Consider the following 20,521-nt stretch of genomic DNA (forward strand, 5'->3'; position numbering starts at 1 on the left):
GGTGTTGTTTGCAAAACTCAACCTCAACCTCTCTTCAGCAAACATACTCAAGATAATCCACAGACCTTGCTGTGAGCAGTTTCACATAGTAACTGTTTTCTTTCTATCAGACTGCACTCACCAACCGTATCACTGAGCAGAACTAACTACACTGTATGTGCAGAAGGCAGCATGCATCTGCTCATGGACAAGAGGCTTGTGAAAATGTGCCGTGTAAACATCAGTGGCATCCACCTTGGCTGAGCTGTAGCATTATCCAGCTTAGTTTGCCCAGTTAGTTAGCCTCTAATCAATGAATAGAATCACACTTCCTTTTGTGCGATGATATGGTTGGCAGGTGTTGTTAGGTAAACAGTAAATAGTTCTGACTACAATACAATCTGCTCACTACACGGTCTTCGGATTGAGTGAGCGGGTCAGTTTTTTAAATGTATATTATTTTGTTGTCACCTCGAGCACCCAAATCTGAGTGCCTAAATATTACAGTTTGGATTCCTTCTCGTTAACTGTGTACTTCCCCTGTAACTCAACACAGAAGGAGATTTGTGAAGTTCTTCTTAAGTTTCAATTTTTGCATCCCAGCTGCCTGTCATACAGAAGAATACTGACATTAATACCAGTCATTTTAGATAAAGGTCCTATAACTGTACCACATAACAGTCTGTGCAGGTCGCTTAAAAGGTTATGAAAGTCATTTTCAAAAAAAAAAAAAGAAAAAAGTAAAGGGGGTGGTTAATCAGGGTCACCAGGATACATTCCTACACACACTCCTCTGGTAGCTTTAATCTATTTGACATTTACACCCTGCAGAATTTTTCTGGTGGTCTACAGTATGTGTGTGTGTGTGTGTGGCCATGTGACAATCCGTCCAGAGTTGTCCAGCCTCCTTTTTTTTTGACTCCCTTGCAGTTGCGTGGATCGTATTACTGGCTTGGTCTCCCCGCACCGCTGAGCCCACCGCCACTGCACCAATCACAGCCTGCCTTTACCTCCGCGCACATGCCTGCATGCCCGAAAATACACACACACACGCGGCGGTCCATCGCTGTGGTTCCATTCATATGCTTCCCGAACGACTCTTCGTAGCGCCGGCTGCGCCAAGATGAGCGGTCTCCCCGGTACCATCTGAACGTCTGAGCGCCGCCTGACTGAGCCAGAGCTGGACAGAGAGAGAGAAAGAGAGAGAGAGAGAGACCACCTCTCAACCCTCAGAACCCATCTTCCCCTCGCCAGGAAGAGACCGCAGCGCGAGCCTTTTCTTTCGGCATCTTTTCTTTTTTCCTCCACCCCTCCTCCTCCTCCTCCTCCTCCTGTTCTCGCTGCATCCCTCCGCTACTGTCGCTCTCCTGGTTTGAAGGAGAAACCGGAGAGCACGGCCTGATTTTGTGGAAATACATTTTTGTATTTTTTTTTCCTGCTGGGTGTTGGTAGCGCGCAGCTGGTGCGCGCTTTTGCAAATTCCGGTGAATGGTGGATTTGGCAAACATGGAGACCGTGGAGAAGGAATGCGGTGCCCTCGGGGGTCTATTCCAGGCGATTGTCAACGACATGAAGGTAAATGAAAGGCTTGTTTTTACGTCTCACTGGATGTGTGATCGTGGTTAAACACATGTGCTCCCTCCCTGTGAAAAACCAGCCTCATTATTATGGAGCTGGTGTCTCGGTTTCAAATGCACATCTGAAATACACGCACACACACACACATACACGCACCAAGCATAATTAGGTGATTATTTGATTCAACCCGTATTTCACATTAAGATGGAGCGTTTTACTGTCAGTGATGCGGCGGCCCGCTGGGTTGCTGGTGCGACCCCCTGGTCGCTGAATATTTGCTGCGCATGTACGTCAATGCATCCGTTATCGGACATTCTTGACGAGATGCTCAACTAGCTTTCCCCTGCACAAACAGCACCACCACAGTCACTGAACAGCCCGGCCGCTGCTTCCACGGAGGGCTATCAGTGAGTCTTGCGATAAAGCGCACACACCTGTGTTTGTCTGTTTGGGTAGACAGTATAAGAGCATTGTGGCTGCTGTAAAAGGGCCATGGGCAGGTGGCTGCTAGTTACATGAAGCAGCATTTCGAGGGATTCCTCAAGCAAAATGCTCAATAAAGAGGCCTCAGATCAGATTTGTGTCCGTTGATGGAGTAATTTAATGCTTACAGTACAGCTTTGACACATTACGTTACACATGTGGACCTTGGGTAGATAATTGCGGTAGATGTTTCTTCTTCATCATCATCATCATCATCATCATCATCACACAGACACGACTCTCTGGATCGTCCTCACCTTTTTCACTGGTTACAGTCTCCATGAGAGTGCAGTGTCATTGATTTTCTGTCAGGCTGATCTGGCAGGAAAACATGAAGGCGTGAGAAGCCTGCAGCCGTCAGACACCCAGCCTCCCTGCCTCTTTTGCCTCTGTCTGTCTGTCCGTCTGTCTGTCAATCAGTGGTTCTGCAGCCTGATGGCCAGGCTTCGGCAGCTCAGCACCCACCTATGCTCAATGCCCTGTATTCACTCCAGCTACAGTAAGATGCTGTGGATGAAAGCGTCCATCAAATGGTTCATGATACAGTCAATATGTCTGCCTGTCAGACGCCCATGCAGCTCTGCACGCCTTCCTGTCTGCCTGTCATTCCCCATCTCTCCTCTGTCTTTGTCTCTCCTATTTTGAATTTTGTGTATTTCTGTGTCATTAATGGAGACACATGGAGTAACATGGGCAGCTACAGTTATTTTATCCAATAAAGATTAAATGTTTATAAACATGATTGTCCTGAATTGCTCCTTCTCTTGAACAGAATAAGATCTTTTCTTTTTCCAACTCTGCAAATTGTGTCGCATCCGAATGGCCCAGAATGGTAGAGGTCATGACCAGTGCTTTATGATTACTGTGCCATAAGGAGAAATTGTTGGTCTTCTGTTGTTACAGTGAGACATGTGGGAGAATTCAATACCAATCACACGCATGACACATGAATCATAGAACAGAATAGAATGCCTTTATTGTCACTGTACACATGTACGATGAGATTAAAAAAGCCAACTCCAGTAGCAGTGCAAAAACACAGTGTGAAGAATAAACAATATATACAGCATAAACATAGGACATAAAGTAATAGTACAAAAAAGGGAGGTAAGGTGCACAGTCTTGAGGAGTAAGTACATTTGCAAAATAAATACGGTGCTATATACAGTGTTAAGTATATATTTATATATATTGCACATTATATATATATATATATATATATATATATATATATATATATATATATATATATATATATATCCAAAAAACAATCAACCTTACAGCTTCCATAGCGAACATCGATAACATCTGCTCCATTGCCCTTATCTTTCAAACTCCACTGTCTCAGTTTGTAACACATATTTTTTTAAAAATGTGTCTAAAAGTCCAAGCCAAGATAACTATTATTGCAATTTTTTTTCCAAACATTAAAAAAAGGACCAGACAACATTATATTTCTGTTTTGACAGGCTGAGTATCCCTTCACAAGTAAATAATTAAACTCCATATGTGAAAAGGTCAGATAGGTAAAGTATATTCAGACTTATCAGTATGTGGTTTTATTGCAGGGCTAACAATCCTAGTGTATGTATTGTGGCATATCTCAATAAAAATGTTGGGACAACAAGATCCCTGAAAGCACAAGTGCGATAAAATGAGTTGGAGAAGGAACTGCGCAAAGAGTTCCAGGAGTGAGTTCTAATAGAGCTGTGTCATGAGCTTTACAACTGACACTTTATGAGTCTGTCAATATAGGTTTTCATTATCTTTAGTGTGCTAGATTCTACTCGAAAAACAAATTCATACAATTTTGTTCTTTTCTTTCCTGGAGTTAGAGATCTCTCATTTGATACAATAATTATTCGACTTAAATTACTACTCAAAAGTCAAGGAATTATAGGTAAAATTATACATTAATCAAGTTCCAGCCTCGAAATTGTTAAGGATTTGCTGCTTTTCAGTGTTTTATGGTAGATATATTTCCATTTATATAGCTTTTATATAGTGCTATGTCTACCGCTACTCAAAGTGCTTAACAACACATAACCCTTTCATTCACACACTGGTGACAGAGGCTGCCATGCAAGGTGCCAACCTGCCCATCAGGAGCAATGCAACTCTTCCCATCCAACGTGCCCCACAATAAATACCCAGCTATTCACAGTGGAATGCAAGGTGGGAGAGATCAAATCTCAAACCTTCCAATTTTTGGATGACCCATTCTACAGTGTCCTCCTGAGCCATCAGCTTGGGCTTTGGGAACTGTGGAGGTAAGTGTTCATGACTGCAGTAAATCAGCTTAACTCAAAATTAGGGGGTAAGAATGATTTGTTTGGGTGTAACAGCTTATGAAAGCTCTCGGAAGTCTAACTGAATGGCAGGAGTGCTCAGAAGCATCTGTGTCATGCTTGTTATTGCCAGGGCTGTAGATTTGACAGTGATAAGGATATTACCATTGCTTGTCCTGTGATGGGAAACTAACAGTTCCTACAAAGACCATTCATGTCTACTTTGGTAAACATGGATGAGATTATTCTCAGCTGTATGATGAGAAACATGCTGATCATGAATCAAAACAGTTTCCAGGGTTCCTGCTAATGGGAAATCTTTATTTTGTCAGCTGTAACCATTCTGAGATGATAGCAGACTTGTAAAAATGTTCATCCCTGTGAAAACCATTTGGGTAGGTTGCATAGCAACATCAGCACCAATGACACAGCATCTGTACTGCTCTTTAACAGTGTAGAAAAATAAAATGAGAGGTATACAGACGTACTGCAGTACTGTGAGATGTCAGCACACTTTTTGGTTGGACAGAAAATGACAGCTTAACTAATTCTTGTCAAAAAATGTACAGTTATGGTCTATTGTTAGCAGTGGTAGTGTTTGATGTTGCTGAATTGCCCCCTGGGCTACAGAGCACCATGGTGTCACATTGTAGTTTAAAGCCGCCCCTGCCATCCCTTTCCTTACACTGTCTTCATCTATTATTCATTCGGTTTCTAATGGTCCTCTTGTTTATGTTATCCAGCTCTATCTGATATATGTGGGTCACTAAGACCTGGGCCAAAACACACTGCTCCAGTCTTGGATGGATGAATTCCTGAATCCCCAAGGAGACGTTGAATGAGCATCAGTGCATGGATCAGACTCATTGAGTCATCAACCCTCAAACTCACTTTGACTCAACTGGAAACAATGTGGCTATAATCATGTTTATAGCTTAACAAAGAAGAAACAAATGTGATTAATAACCATTAGTTCTTGGAAATGGCTGGTTTTGTCAGCTTATTAATGCAAGATTTGTGCAATCACGCAGTAACTGCAGAAGATTTATGCACAGTTTGGGGTTATTAAGGGAATGCAGAACATAAAGAATTGTCAGTTTGGTTTCTGTATAACATACTGTTTGAATATCTATCAAATCAAAAAGACCAAAATCATTCAAACCGTTATTAGACAGTAGGCCTTAGTTTGTGTTTTGTTGACATTTTTGATATTCACTGTATAAGCGAGTTGATATTGATGATGTTGATACTATTTATCCTGATAAACTGTATAAGAAATTTGGACAACTACATTTATGTCTTAGTCAGACAGTTATTGGGTCATTATGTCTTAAAATAACACTCAACCAATTTAACATTGTCAGACCTGAGATGGAAACTTAATAAGACAAACAAACAAATACATTTATTGAACGCATTCTTCTTCTGTTGACGTCACTAGAGGAAGTGTGTCAGATTCAGCGCAACTCTCTCTGGAGTCACACAAGTCTTAATACAGCTCATTGTTGGGCTGAAAGTTACTTTCAAAATGCAGGATATTACATATTACTAGTTACCTTTATTTTAAATTAATATATCATGTTACAATGTTACTGTCCATTTTGAGTAATATAGTATTATTACACTACTTTTAAGTTACTTTCAGCAAACTGCCCGAATAACCTCTATGAACAATTAAATAACCTATGTTATTTTAATTTAGAGGATGTTCTTGGACAAAGTGATGAGCAGGCAGACACAGTGACAGTCTGATATATTATGAGATAAAATATTTTTGAACTGTAGGCTCAGTCATATGAAACACAATAGACCTATACCTTCTATAATGTAGCCCATAATAACATGACAAGACAAAAAAATCTCCTTTTTGTTTTAGTCAAGGAATTACGGAAGAGGATTAGGGCCACATGTGAATTTTTTTTTTTGTTCTGACTTTAAAGTCAGAATTCTGAGATTAAAGTCAGAATTCTGAGATTAAAGTCAGAATTCTGACTTTTTTCTCAGAATTCTGAGACTTTTTTCTCAGAATTCTGAGACTTTTTTCTCAGAATTCTGAGATTAAAGTCAGAATTCAGACTTTTTTCTCAGAATTCTGAGAATAAAGTCAGAAGTCTGCACATGTAATTTTTTTTTGAGTTCTGACTTTATTCTCAGAATTCTGACTTTAATCTCAGAATTCTGACTTTAATCTTAGAATTCTGACTTTTTTCATGTGAATTTTTTTTTTAGTTCTGACTTTAAAGTCAGAATTCTGAGAAAAAAGTCAGAATTCTGACTTTAAAGTCAGAACTAAAAAAAAAATTCACATGTGGCCCTATTCCTCTTCCGTAAGGAATGGACAATGAAAAGGACATATGTGGGAACTAGAGATGGTGAGATTCACCGATTCGTATCGGTACATTCGTATGAACATTTACGATGTGGTTGCATCGATGACTGAAGTGTGCATCGGTTAAAAAATCCGGATGAACTCGAGATGTATTGTGTATAAAATCTCTGCATCGATAAAATCAGACTCGTATCTATACTTACAATAAACTAATTTAGAAGTAGGACCAAGTGCTTGTTTCCGTTCTCATCACCACGGCCGCGATCGGCCAATTCAGCCAGAGTTTCGTCTCACGTGAGTTGGAGGTGGGGTCAGCAGAGCACCAACCAGCAGGCTGGAAATCAGAGCCGATCAGAGACAAAGTAAGCATGGATGAAGAAGAGATACACTCGCCGGTCACTTACAAGTCTGGTGTTTGTGAACACTTCGGCTTTTATAAAGGGATGGTAAGCTTGAGAAATGCCATCTGTAAAATGTGCCGTGCCGCGATTAAACACACAGGGAGCACAACCAATCTAAGCTCTCACCTGAAGCGGCGACATGGCGTTAATGTGAAAGAGAGGTCTCCTTCGGCTCCATTGGTTAGCACCAGCGGAGGTACTGCTGCTAACACAATGTTAGTGTTTGTGTCGCTGCGTGGCTACACGTGAGTTGTCCTCGTGCTGAAAACGTGACTTTTCGCATACATGACGTCACTCACCGAGACGCAAGAAGAAAGCAAAAATATATTTTTTTTTGAAGGAAAGTGTCAAAAATAATAGTAAGACAAAGTGACTTGAATAAGTACTTCAATTTGATTACTGGTTTGGAAATATTAATGCGTTAGATTACTCGTAGTTGTCAGATCAAGGTAACACGTTACTGGCATCTGTACAACTTTTGCATTCATTCAGCAGCTTAAAACTGCAAAAAGGCACCACTGCTTATAGTTTAGTCTCCCATTGTCCCTGTTGAAAGTGTGAAGCATACTGTAGAAATAAAGAATGAACATGAACTATCTGCACCACTTTGTATTCCATTGTACAATATTCTTCTGCATCGCATTGAATCGCACTGTACCGCATTGTGTTAAACCAAATTGTACTGTATCGCACTGTATCGCAGTAGGTGGGAGAATCGTATTGTATCTTATCGGTGGTTGTTTTATATGAATCTTTAATGTATCGTATCGTTGGCAGTGTATCTAGATGCATATCGTATCGCCTCAGTGTTGAAGATGCACATCCCTAGTGGGAACAAGGAATGCATGGACATATGTGATTCAACACTTCATCCTTAGGCCTATAAATTACAGTTTAGTCCAGTCACACAGAGACTGTACAAAGAATGTATGCCTTACATGACATAACTCTAGTAATATATTACTGAAATATTATTAGTAATTCGTCATATTAGTCATTCCTCAAGTCGAAACTCTGCTGTCCACTTACATCTGAAGGAGAAAAATCATTCCTTTGAGGACAACAATGTATACCTCTTGGCCAGAGAAGACAGATGGTTTGAAAAGAGGAGTAAAAGAATCCATCTATGTCAAACTGGGACGACCGTCTTTGAACCGAGGAGGTGGCCTAAGACATTACTTATCACCCACCTATATTTCTGGAGTTCCCTCCCCAGACAGCTTGACAATGATTCACACCTGGGCTCACCTAGCTTTAGAAACCCACATGAAGGCAGGTTGGCTTTAATGACTCTGAAACTTAGAGGTCACATGTGTCCTTAGTGACTCTGCAAGGACACTCCCACACAGTTTAAAATCCCGCAACTCCCCTCCAGTCAGTTACTTCCTCTTCCTCACTTTCCTGTTTTAGGTCCGTTAGGATTACCAAAATTATTTCTATTTGCAAAATGCCAGAATAATGAGAGAAGGATTTTGTTAGACAATTTTTTATTACTTTCTTCAAAGTCAGAAGTTTACATACATTTCATTAGTATTTGGTACCATTGCCTTTAAACTGCATGACTTGGGTCAAATGTTCTGGATATCTTTCCACAAGCTTCTCACAATAGTTGGCAGGAATTTTGTCCTATTCCTCCTGACAGAACTGGTGTAACTGAGCCAAGTTTGTAGGCCGCCTTGCGCGCACATGCCTTTTCAGCTCTGCCCATACATTTTCAATAGGATTGAGATCAGGGCTTTGTGATGGCCACTGCAAAACATTGACTTTGTTATCCTTAAGCCACTTTGTAACCAGTTTGGCAGTATGCTTCGGGTCATTGTCCATTTGGAAGACCCATTTGCGCCCAAGCTTTAACTTCCTGGCTGATGTCTTGAGATGTTGCTTCAGTATTTCCACATAATGTTCTTTCCTCATGATGCCATCTATTTTGTGAAGTGCACCATTCCCTCCTGCAGCAAAACAACCCCACAACATGATGCTGCCACCCCCGTATTTCACAGTTGGGATGGTGTTCTCAGGCTTGCAAGCTTCCCCCTTTTTCCTCCAAACGTAACAATGGTCATTATGGCCAAACAGTTCGATTTTAGTTTCGTCAGACCACAGGACATGTCTCCAAAAATTAAGGTCTTTGTCACTGTGTGCATTTGCAAACTGTAATCTGGCTTTTTTATGTTTCTTTTGGAGTAATGGCTTCTTCCTGGCCGAGTGGCCTTTCAGCCCATGTCGGTACAGTACTCGTTTCACTGTGGATAATGACACACTCTTACCAGCTTCAGCCAGCATCTTCACAAGGTCTTTTGCTTTTGTTCTTGGGTTGATATGCACATTTCTGACCAAAGCACGTTCATATCTGGGACACAGAACCCGTCTCCTTCCTGAGCGGTATGATGGCTGGACATTCCCATGGTGTTTATACTTGCATATAATTGTTTGAACAGATGAACGTGGCACCTTCAGGCATCTGGAAATTGCACCCAAGGATGAACCAGACTTGTGCAAGTCCACAATTCTCTTCCTGATATCTTGGCTGATTTCTTTTGACTTTCCCATGATGTTACACAAAGAAGCAGTGTGTTTCAGGTGTGCCTTAAAATCCACAGGTGTGTCTCTAATTAACTCAAATGTTGTCAATAAACAGTAAAATCTGAATCTTCCAAAGACATGACATCATCATCTGGGCTTTCCCAAAGGCATAGTAATCTTACTGTATGTAAACTTCTGACTTTGAAGAAAGTAATAAAAAATTGTCTAAAAAAATCCTTCTCTCATTATTCTGGCATTTTGCAAATAGAAATAATTTTGGTAATCCTAACGGACCTAAAACAGGAAAAGTGATTGTCTGATTTCATGTCAGACAGTGAGAAAAAAAAGCATATGTGTCTTTTTATATAGTGTATGTAAGCTTCTGGTTTCAGCTGTAGGTGGGCTGCAGGGTCAGTCAACACTGCATAAAAATGAACTGTCTCACTCAATAACCAGACAGACATTTTGTAGCCAGTATGCCACCTTGTCAGCCCACGCTTATTATAAAATTCCATCTTCTCTTGTGCACCTGATCCTTAACTTGGCGGTTTTAGGTGTCATGGATGCTCATGTTCACAATAAGAGCCATGTTCAATACTGCCATCTCTCATTGTCAGCAGATTTAGTCAAGGCTGTTTAGAAAGCACTTTTTCTTCCTCTTTCCCTATTGTCTTCCTCTTCCTCCTCCTGTTCTTAACCGGGTCCTCCCTTCCTCTTTCTCGCCTCAGCAGATCCTCTACCCAAGGCAACGCACTCTTTTTTACTCCTTGTGTGTCGGCTGTGTGTGATCTGTATGTGCATGGTGTATGCAAATTGGCCCTGGTCTCTTTTGTGTTGCACAGAACTGATAATAAATGAATAATGGTGCTCAGTGGGAGTTGCAAAGAAGCTTATAGTAATAGTCTTGAAGTTTGGCGGTTGTTGTGATTCATCCTAATGTGTTTTAAAATGAGGAGGTTTGGCATTAAAAACATACATACAGTACAGGAAGTCCTCATATGTTTATGCAATTAATTGTATGTTTTTGACTTTTTTCTTTATTAAGTTGAGTGAGGGACCTGTGCAGTTAACAGACCATACGCGCAGCCGGCTTATCTATTCACACTGGTTCAGTTTCCCAATACTGCGCCTCTGATACTATCAGACAAGTATCATATACAGACGTTATTGAAATGTGTGAAATGTATAAAGGTTTGTGTCGAACCGTGGGTCAAAAATCATGATACAAACCGAATCATGAGTTTGGTGTATCGTTACAGCCCTATTATTTTCATATTAAAATCAAACTGGAACTACCGTACAACCACAATATCTATTTAATGATATGCTATAAAAGTGATGACAATGACAATAAGTATGGCCCTACAGGAAGGCAATAAGGAAATTCCTCACTAGGTTATTTTAATCACATTTTCTGAGCAATTAGCTTTGTTGATAATATGCATCAAAGGGCAACACAAGCTTTAAAAATAACACTGATCCTGGGGTTGACACAAAGAATATAGTATATTAAATGTGTATCTATGATCCACATCTTTTTAAAGGTTTCTTTTTTTAAAATGCAGCAATTTAGTATCAGGTTCTAACGCATGTACTAGCTAAAGGACCAGGATAACAATAAGATGAAAATTAACAAAAATAATTCAAAAAGTTCTCCTGCTTTTTTGCGTGGTTGTGTAATTCATTAAAAAGTTGCGAGACATAGCCACATACACACACAGGTCACAGGGTAATATGATGGGACACAGAGGTCATGTTTACGGTCAGATAGCTATATGGACCAGTGGTTAATATTTTGTTGACAGCAGCAACAGGACAGAATAAAGAAGAATATGATTTTCTGGTCCCTAAAAAAGCAGGAGAACTTTTTGAATTATTTTTGTTAATTTTCATCTTACCTACTCCTCGTCACATTTCTACCAGAAAAACAGCGTCTGGCACCGGCAAAAAACTTTAACTCACAGAGTGTTTATAATGAAAAAAAATCTCTGCGATGGTCAGCCATCCGGATCGAGACTTCCATGAACTTTACCCCAGAAAACAGCCTCCGTCGGGTTTAGATTGACAGGGGGACACCGGGAAAACACCTTGAAAACACATCATCATCATGACATCTCTTTAGGAGCCGCAGCGCCGGCTTTCTGTGTGAATTACACAGCGGTTCGTCTTTACCCCAGCGGTGCTTCCCTCTGTGTGAACGACCAACGGCGGAGAATTGGTGAACCACTGCTGTGGTGTTAATGGGCCTCATTTATCAAACCAACGTACGACAGAAAAACGTGCGTACGACCATTTCCACGCAAACTTCGGCATTTATCAATCTGAACGTGAGCGGGAGCTACGATCAAATCTCACGTCAGGTCTGAGATCGTATACGCAAATTTGAGTCTGTGGATTTGCGGTGCAGCACAGCAAAATCTGGCTGAGTCTGAAAATAACAAATCTCAGCTGTCATTAAGCATAAGCAGTCACATATTTAGATCAGATCAAAACGGGTTCTTAAAACGAATAAAACAAAAATTTTTTTTTAAAAGCCCACGTTCTTACTGAAAGGCTACCACTTTTTTGTAATATAAAATATGATAGGCTACGTGACAACTATTTAATGGAATACCTAATAACCCTGCTACAGAGCAGGAATGCAGACACAGTAGTGCGCACACACGCACACGGGTCACAGTGGAGCTGCTTCGGGTTGCTGAAGGGCAGGTGGCTCTGTCTCGGACCAGCAGGGGGAACGCTGCTGTATACCCCGGAGAAAGTGTGCGATATTATTTTGGCCTGTCAAGTTTTGCACAACATTGTATTAGTGATTGGAGTGAGTGCCTTTGATGTGCCGGCGCAGTCAGATGAGCCAATGCCCATGGAACCGTGGCCAGCACAGCCTCCACTGGGGGCTATACGGAGGAGACAGGACCTCATTCATCGCCTTTAAAACGTAAAGTATACCTTAAACTCTTGCAAATGCTCTGCAGTATTTTATCAGTAATGTGAATAATTGGTGGAATTGGCTAAAGGCATAATAAACACAGAAAATAGACAACATTTAGTCATTTTTAGACTTTATTAAGGCTTTTTTAGAGTTTCATTAATTTCTTTTAATGTGTTATTTGTTGCCTCATGTGCGCCGGCAACTGAGGCCAATAAACTGCATATTTCTGTTTGTCTGTCCAGGACCTCTGCCATGATGATGTTTGGTCTGGGCGCAGCACCGGGGCCAGAGGGCACACGCTCTGGGGAGGAGACCTCGCTGACATGATGCTGGTGCCTGGCTGTGAAGCATTTAAAAATACAATAAAAATGTATACCCATGTAACATGTGTAAGCCTAATTATGTGTAAGAAATGTGAACAGTCAGAGTTTGATAGATTTTACAATGCAGTAGTCCGGAGTCCGTTCCTCTGGCAACGCTGTTTACTGCCTCCGTTATTCTCTTCCATACAGCGTTTTTATGACCTCCTTTAATTCCATTTTTCAGACTGCCAAAAAGCAAATCTTTGTTTTGCTCCACCTCGGATGTCAGGATGCCGATCTCCATCTCGAAAAAGTTTATTTTCTTGCCAGTGTTTCTCCTCTCCATGTTTGACCTCAGTGGGTGAGGCCTCCGAACCAGGAATATTTAAGGGCGTAACATGTTAATTACGATCGAATTCAGCCGCCGCATTTATCAAGACCCGCTCATTCGTACGCTGAGATTGGTCAGATACGAATGTTTCATAAATCACACGTGTGTCCCGTCGTACGACCAATTCTGCGCTCAGATCTGCGCCCGTTTTCACGCAAGATTGATAAATGAGGGCCAATGTCTCTGTGTGAACAGGGGCTACTTATAGCTCATAGGGCTGGATCTGGATTGGAAGTTGTGTCGCGATTCTGCCTTCTCACACCGCGAGACAAGTTCATTGCGATTTCAGTTTCGATATGTGTATGGTTACAGCCCTAGAAAATAAAGTTCGCTATGTTTTGCGTTCAGTTTTACTGACAGCTGTGGTTGTTGTCACAGTCATTGCTTGAGGTCCTGTTATTCTTTTATCTTTTGTGTAAATCTTTTTTTCTATTTTGAGCTGATATGTACATCATGTAGTAAAAAAGTCAAATTTTCCAAAGGAGCTTCAGTGATGCCCTAAAAATCACTAATAAATACACTTTAAAAAGTAAATAAATGCACAATTATACAAATTAATATTTAAATATGCATCAGTCATAGTGGGGACCAGAAAGAGACTGTGGCTTGTGTTCGCGAGCCACATCAACTTTGTGCTTTGTGTTATGTGGTCATGACCAGAGGATAGTGTGTGTGTGTGTGTGTGTGTCTGTCAGGGCGTTATGTAGTTGTCTGCCTATGTGTATGCCCTGAGGCTATGTCTCGCAACTTTTTAATGAATTACACACCCACGCACACACACAGGTCACAGGGTTATATGATGGGACACAGAGGTCATGTTCACGGTCAGATAGCTATATGGACCAGTGGTTAATATTTTGTTGACAGCAGCAACAGGACAGAATAAAGAAGAATATGATTTTCTGGTCCCTAAAAAAGCAGGAGAACTTTTTGAATTATTTTTGTTAATTTTCATCTTATTGTTATCCTGGTCCTTTAGCTAGTACATGCGTTAGAACCTGATACTAAATTGCTGCATTTTAAAAAAAGAAACCTTTAAAAAGATGTGGATCATAGATACACATTTAATATACTATATTCTTTGTGTCAACCCCAGGATCAGTGTTATTTTTAAAGCTTGTGTTGCCCTTTGATGCATATTATCAACAAAGCTAATTGCTCAGAAAATGTGATTAAAATAACCTAGTGAGGAATTTCCTTATTGCCTTCCTATAGGGCCATACTTATTGTCATTGTCATCACTTTTATAGCATATCATTAAATAGATATTGTGGTTGTACGGTAGTTCCAGTTTGATTTTAATATGAAAATAATAGGGCTGTAACGATACACCAAACTCATGATTCGGTTTGTATCATGATTTTTGACCCACGGTTCGACACAAACCTTTATACATTTCACACATTTCAATAACGTCTGTATATGATACTTGTCTGATAGTATCAGAGGCGCAGTATTGGGAAACTGAACCAGTGTGAATAGATAAGCCGGCTGCGCGTATGGTCTGTTAACTGCACAGGTCCCTCACTCAACTTAATAAAGAGAAAAGTCCCACAAAGCAACGTTACAGAACCATACTAAGGTAACGTAGTAACTGTAACTGACTTTAGCAACTAGGAAAAAAATACCACAGTAGTACGTGGAGAAGCGTCTGTCCTCCCGCCCATCCTACCTACTCCTCGTCACATTTCTACCAGAAAAACAGCGTCTGGCACCGGCAAAAAACTTTAACTCACAGAGTGTTTATAATGAAAAAAAATCTCTGCGACGGTCAGCCATCCGGATCGAGACATCCGTGAACTTTACCCCAGAAAACAGCCTCCGTCGGGTTTAGATTGACAGGGGGACACCGGGAAAACACCTTGAAAACACATCATCATCATGACATCTATTTAGGAGCCGCAGCGCCGGCTTTCTGTGTGAATTACACAGCGGTTCGTCTTTACCCCAGCGGTGCTTCCCTCTGTGTGAACGACCAACGGCGGAGAATTGGTGAACCACTGCTATGGTGTTAATATCTCTGTGTGAACAGGGGCTACTTATAGCTCATAGGGCTGGATCTGGATTGGAAGTTGTGTCGCGATTCTGCCTTCTCACAAAGACAAGTTCATTGCGATTTCAGTTTCGATATGTGTATGGTTACAGCCCGAGAAAATAAAGTTTGTTATGTTTTGCGTTCAGTTTTACTGACAGCTGTGGTTGTTGTCACAGTCATTGCTTGAGGTCCTGTTATTCTTTTATCTTTTGTGTAAATCTTTTTTTCCATTTTGAGCTGATACGTACATCATGTAGTAAAAAAGTCAAATTTTCCAAAGGAGCTTCAGTGATGCCCTAAAAATCACTAATAAATTCACTTTAAAAAGTAAATAAATGCACAATTATACAAATTAATATTTAAATATGCATCAGTCATAGTGGGGACCAGAAAGAGACTGTGGCTTGTGTTCGCGAGCCACATCAACTTTGTGCTTTGTGTTATGTGGTCATGACCAGAGGATATAATCAGACACAACCTCACATCTGCATGTGGGTTAGTGTACTTACAGTTCCACTGTGTCCATGACTGACTCCATGACTTTTACTAATATGTTCATGCCCTTGACTGTCCTGTGGCAGGAAATATGCTAAATTACTGGCCTCCAAAAAGAAACTGGAAAATGTAGAAAATCATATAAAATCAAATACTGCCATTTGATTCTGGCATGTCATCCCCATCTCGTTCCTAGTTTTCTGTCGATCTCAAGTATCTGTCTAATAAAGACAAAAATGCCATAACAAGTTTTGGTCACGGATTAGAAATTTCAACCTGAAGAGAGAAGTTTTACATTTTCATCTATTTAAAATTTAATTAACACTTAGTGTATAATCAGATCACAAACCCACTGGCATCATGCTTTTTTTAGAAACTTTAGGGCTGGCGATACTCCTGACATGACATGTACTCGGACCCAGGAAGTACATGTGTTCTGTTTTGACTTCCTCAGATGTCTGAACAGGCAGTACTCTATTGTATAGGGACTCTCTACCAGCTACATGTTTCAAATGTACGGGGACCAATGACCCGCATAATAATTTAAGACACACCAGGTGTACTGGCACGCACAGGTATATAAGGCACAGGCGTGTGTTATCACTATGATTTTTCATTCTCCACTGAGCAGTTCAGACATGCAATTTCAGCAGAGAGGAAAGACAAAGGTGAAAAAAGGAACAATCTACTTACGAGTTTGTCAGGTGTTTAAATCCACTAACCAGGGACAGATGTATGCTGGCGTTTTGGTTCCTGTCGCACCTGGTTGAACTTTTCTCAAATTTTCTTAAGTTTTCCCTTTGTTCATGCACACCATTGGCAGTTGTGTGGTGTCCCACTGGTGTGCCAGGTGAACTTCCATTGTGGAATGTGCGCCTAATGGTCATGTGCCCACTTCCAAGTCCTAGGCTAAGTCTGTGGCAGAAACCGGCGTTGTTTGGTGGGAGCCACTATGCTTTTCCCCACTGTGCTCCATACAGATGTATTGTGTGGCCAAAGAGTTAAGCGAAGAAGTGTGCATCTCTTCAATTTTCCACTGACATTGCAAAAAAAAGATAACAGGGAAAAAGAAACACAAACGGTCGTGATTAGTGAGCTGTTTGGTCGCAGTGTCAACAACAGTGTTTTGGCCACTGGTTTTGTAGAAGCGTGTTCCATTCAGAGATGCTTCATTAGATTAGATTTGCTTACAACGGACGTAGACAAAAGAGATTAAAGTAGTGTCTGTACTTCCACTTAGAAAACGCCAACTTTCTCTTCGGACTCGCCATTGCTGCAGCTCACCTCCGCTAGTTTGAGTGTGCGAGGCTGCTGTGTGCGTGTGTGGTTTGTGTGTAAACTGAACACAGCCTCTGATTGGCTTACGAACTCTCACTCTACCTTAGAGAGCCAATCACCATCACTTATGCGGTTGTCCCGCCCGTCCCTCGTCCCTCACCAAGCTAAAAAAAAATAAAAAAATAAAACAGCTTTGCAGCTCCGGTGGCTGAGAGCCGAGTCGGATGACAACAGTTTGAATGAGCAGCTTCAGTTTGTAACGCGCCATATTTGATAGTTGGTAACGGTGTCGTAACGATGGAAAAAGTAATTAGTTAGATTACCCGATACTGAAAAAAAGTAATGCCCTTAGTAACGCCGTTTATTGTAACGCTGTTGTTCCCAACACTGGTCTGGGGTGTGTGCATGCCTGCAGGAGATGGGCATGAATAACGGCTCTTGAGCAGCAATGGTCCAAATAGTTCGTTGACCCATCTTTACATGCACCTAGTACAGAGGTGCGTCCTCAGCCTTGGGCCCCACCAACAGCTGCTGCTGTAGGCCAGAGTGCGAGTCATGCATGGGTTACGCCTGGTGCTCCACTGGTGGAGACACCTAAGCAATCCTGCCAAGAGGAGCATGCGAGGTCCTGTGGCCAGTCTTCGACTAGTGTCGTCTGACACATCCCTGGTAGTCTGGGGTGCACAACGGCAAAGGAATTAGGATAGCTCACTGGAGAAACAGATGGGCTTCCTAGCATAGCAGCAGGCTGGAGTCAAGGGCAGCCCAACTCGCCCTGCAGATGTTTCTGCCACATCTGCAAGGCTGCAATGTGCTGCTGAGGACAGACACAGAGTAGCAACATCCTAAATCATCTTGCAGGAAGGCTCTGGCTCCCCTTCCCTTTGCTGACTGGCACACGAGCTGGGGATGTCTCCATGCATTCTATCCCTCAAGGTCATACAGGTGCGCAGTTTACTGCCTGTTCAGAGGGGGCCTAGACAAAGGAGAATGGAGGATCCACCCACAAGTGGTGACAGAGATCTTGCATGGCTTTGTGACAGCGAGTTCAGATCTGTTGGCCTCCAGGGAGTTAACCTAAAAGATAGGCATTGCTCCCTGTCCTTTTCCTGAGGGTGAGACGACCTGAATTTTTGAACAGATGCCTTGACCCATCAGTGGCTCCAAGGCCTTCTGTATGCATCTCCCCATTTGGTTTCCTTCCGCCCCTGCTGCAGAGGATTCAGATTGAGAAAGTGCAGTTAGTCCTTGTAGCCCTGAACTGGCCTCACATGGTCTTGTTCCCTGACCTCCCCCACCAGCCGTTTTTATACAGGGCAGCAAGCTTCCAATTTGGCTGTCCTTTTTGCGGCTTGGTCTGCGGATTTAGACAGAGGTCAGTAAATTGGGGGTCTGTTTTGGTCCGCCAGTTTGCCGCCTTGGAGGGTACACTTATTTCCGCCTCTATTGCTATGTAAATCCGAGACGTCAATGTGCCGGCAACTGCGTGAGATGGGCGGAGGTGTTGATGATTTGCACTGTTGTGCGACCCACAGCCAGGGTGTTTTAAAACCATGAAACAGCTGATCACAGCAGTCAGTCCATCACTTCACCCACTGACATCAAGATGAGCAACTGGACAGCCGCTGAGATCCAGGAGATGCTAGCGTCTCCTCGGTCTCTGTAGCTGTTTGGTTGTGTTAGCTTGTTGTTGTAGCGGCAACAGCTTGTTAGCTTGTTGTTGTTGTAGCACGGTCGCTACTTTCAAATTAAACCCCCCCTGCTAAGAACCCAGTTCTAAACTCCAATGGGGTGCAATGTAAAGCTCTAATATTAAAGACAAATTCGTCGTCACTGTTCACAGCCCAACTTCGTGCTTCACCTCACGTCACATGTTTACGCCTACCCCGGTGGCAGCTTTTGGAAAAGGAGGAATATTACACCTCCATTTTAGAAAGACAAGGCAGCACATTGCCGCCTTTACCTTGCAGCAAATGTGCCACCTTTTCTATCTAAAAAGGGCTACTGATATGTGGGGCACCACCAATGGCCGGCCCAGCTTCAGAAGCCTGTGTTTGGATGCCAGTTGAATCATCGGTTAGCCTTGCATCTGGCAGGCTAGCCTGAAAAGTCCATTCACCCCTGTAGTCACTGGCCTTGCATCTTGCAGGGCCAGTTAGGCTTTAGGTAGTGTCTTGCACCTATGCAGACAGCAGCAGCAGACAGCGTCTGGCTGCTTTACCTGCTCAGGGGTTTGTACACATTGGACAAAATTAATTTGTAGCAAGGGCCTAAGCCCCTCGGCTTGTGTGTGGGTTGAGCACCTGTGATGGCTGTGGGGCTCTGAGACTGCTCCTGTTCTTTGTCAGATGTCTTACAGTGTTCTCGTACATATGGAACATGTAGTTGGGTGGAGAGATAGTCTGAATATGATCAAACTGTACATTATGTTGTAACCCTGGTTACAATGTAACTACAGATGTCTTCACATCTGTGCAGACACTGAAACTATAATCTGCCCATCAGGTGTGCCTCCACCATCTCAGTACACCTGTATTTGTGCAGTTTTTCCAGTTCTCTTTAAGATCCCCTTTACCCGGTCAGACTCATTGTCTGCATTATTCTATTAGTGCTGCATATTATGATAAATTTTTTTCCTGATTTGTTATATGGTTACTTTATCAGTTAACTGATTGATAACTAGAGATGCACCGATCCAGTTTTTTCCGATCCAATCCTGATACCGATACATGGGCTGAGCGTAACGGCCGATACCCGATACCGATCCGATACCATTGTTGAATTAATAATAAACCGTATACCTTCCACCACTATGTGAAAGGGACTAAAGGCACCAGACTTTCCTAACCAAGACAAAATAATCAAACAGTTACCGAACATTGTAAACATGTGTAACATTAATAATAATAATAATAAAAATAATAATAATACATTTAATTTATATAGCGCCTGTCAGGGTACCCAAGGACACACGTAACAAAGTGGAACAAACAAAACAAAGAATGAATGGAGCGCCTGTCAGTCAGCACGGAGAGAACACTAGCACTGAAGTCAGTAGCACCGTCCGTGTACAAATTAGCGTCTGGAGGCTCCGTGCACACAGTGGGGGCGATGCAGGAGACCAGGAGATCCAATCCAAGCGATGAAGCCTGGGGTGAAGTGACAGCAGAGGTCCAGGTGCTCCTGTGCTGAACACCTGAAGACCCCGCCAGCAACAGCGAAGTAGCGACCATCCAGCATCGCTGCGAGCCGGGGACACCGCTGCAGCAGCAGAGGAGGAGACAAAGCAGCCCGGCGGTGAATAACCCTGAGGTTCTGGTGGAGGGAGGGAGGACCAACGGAGCAACGATGGACAGCCCATAGTATTGAGTACGTCGGTTTGAAAGTTAGCGTTGCTAGGCTAACAGCTGATCGGTGAGGCTAACAACTGATGGTGGGGCTACTAGCTAATCAGCGGAGAAATGTGACGTGAGTAAGTGTAACATCCTGCAAACAGGAATACAAAAT

At 42.2% G+C, this 20,521-nt stretch overlaps 1 protein-coding gene across 3 annotated transcripts in view; it reads left to right on the top strand.

Moving 5' to 3' along the window:
• The first annotated feature begins 902 nt into the window (after window positions 1-902).
• mtss1lb (MTSS I-BAR domain containing 2b) overlaps window positions 903-20,521 on the top strand; it is a 115,565-nt gene continuing 95,946 nt past the window's right edge. For all 3 annotated transcript variants that reach the window (XM_030415274.1, XM_030415276.1, XM_030415275.1), the window contains exon 1: window positions 903-1,554. In XM_030415274.1, the coding sequence (XP_030271134.1) occupies window positions 1,468-1,554 (87 nt within the window). In that variant the 5' untranslated portion in view covers window positions 903-1,467. The remainder of the gene's footprint in view (window positions 1,555-20,521) is intronic.

This window comes from Sparus aurata, chromosome 4 (genome assembly GCF_900880675.1).
Source record: "Sparus aurata chromosome 4, fSpaAur1.1, whole genome shotgun sequence".
Taxonomy (NCBI): domain Eukaryota; kingdom Metazoa; phylum Chordata; class Actinopteri; order Spariformes; family Sparidae; genus Sparus; species Sparus aurata.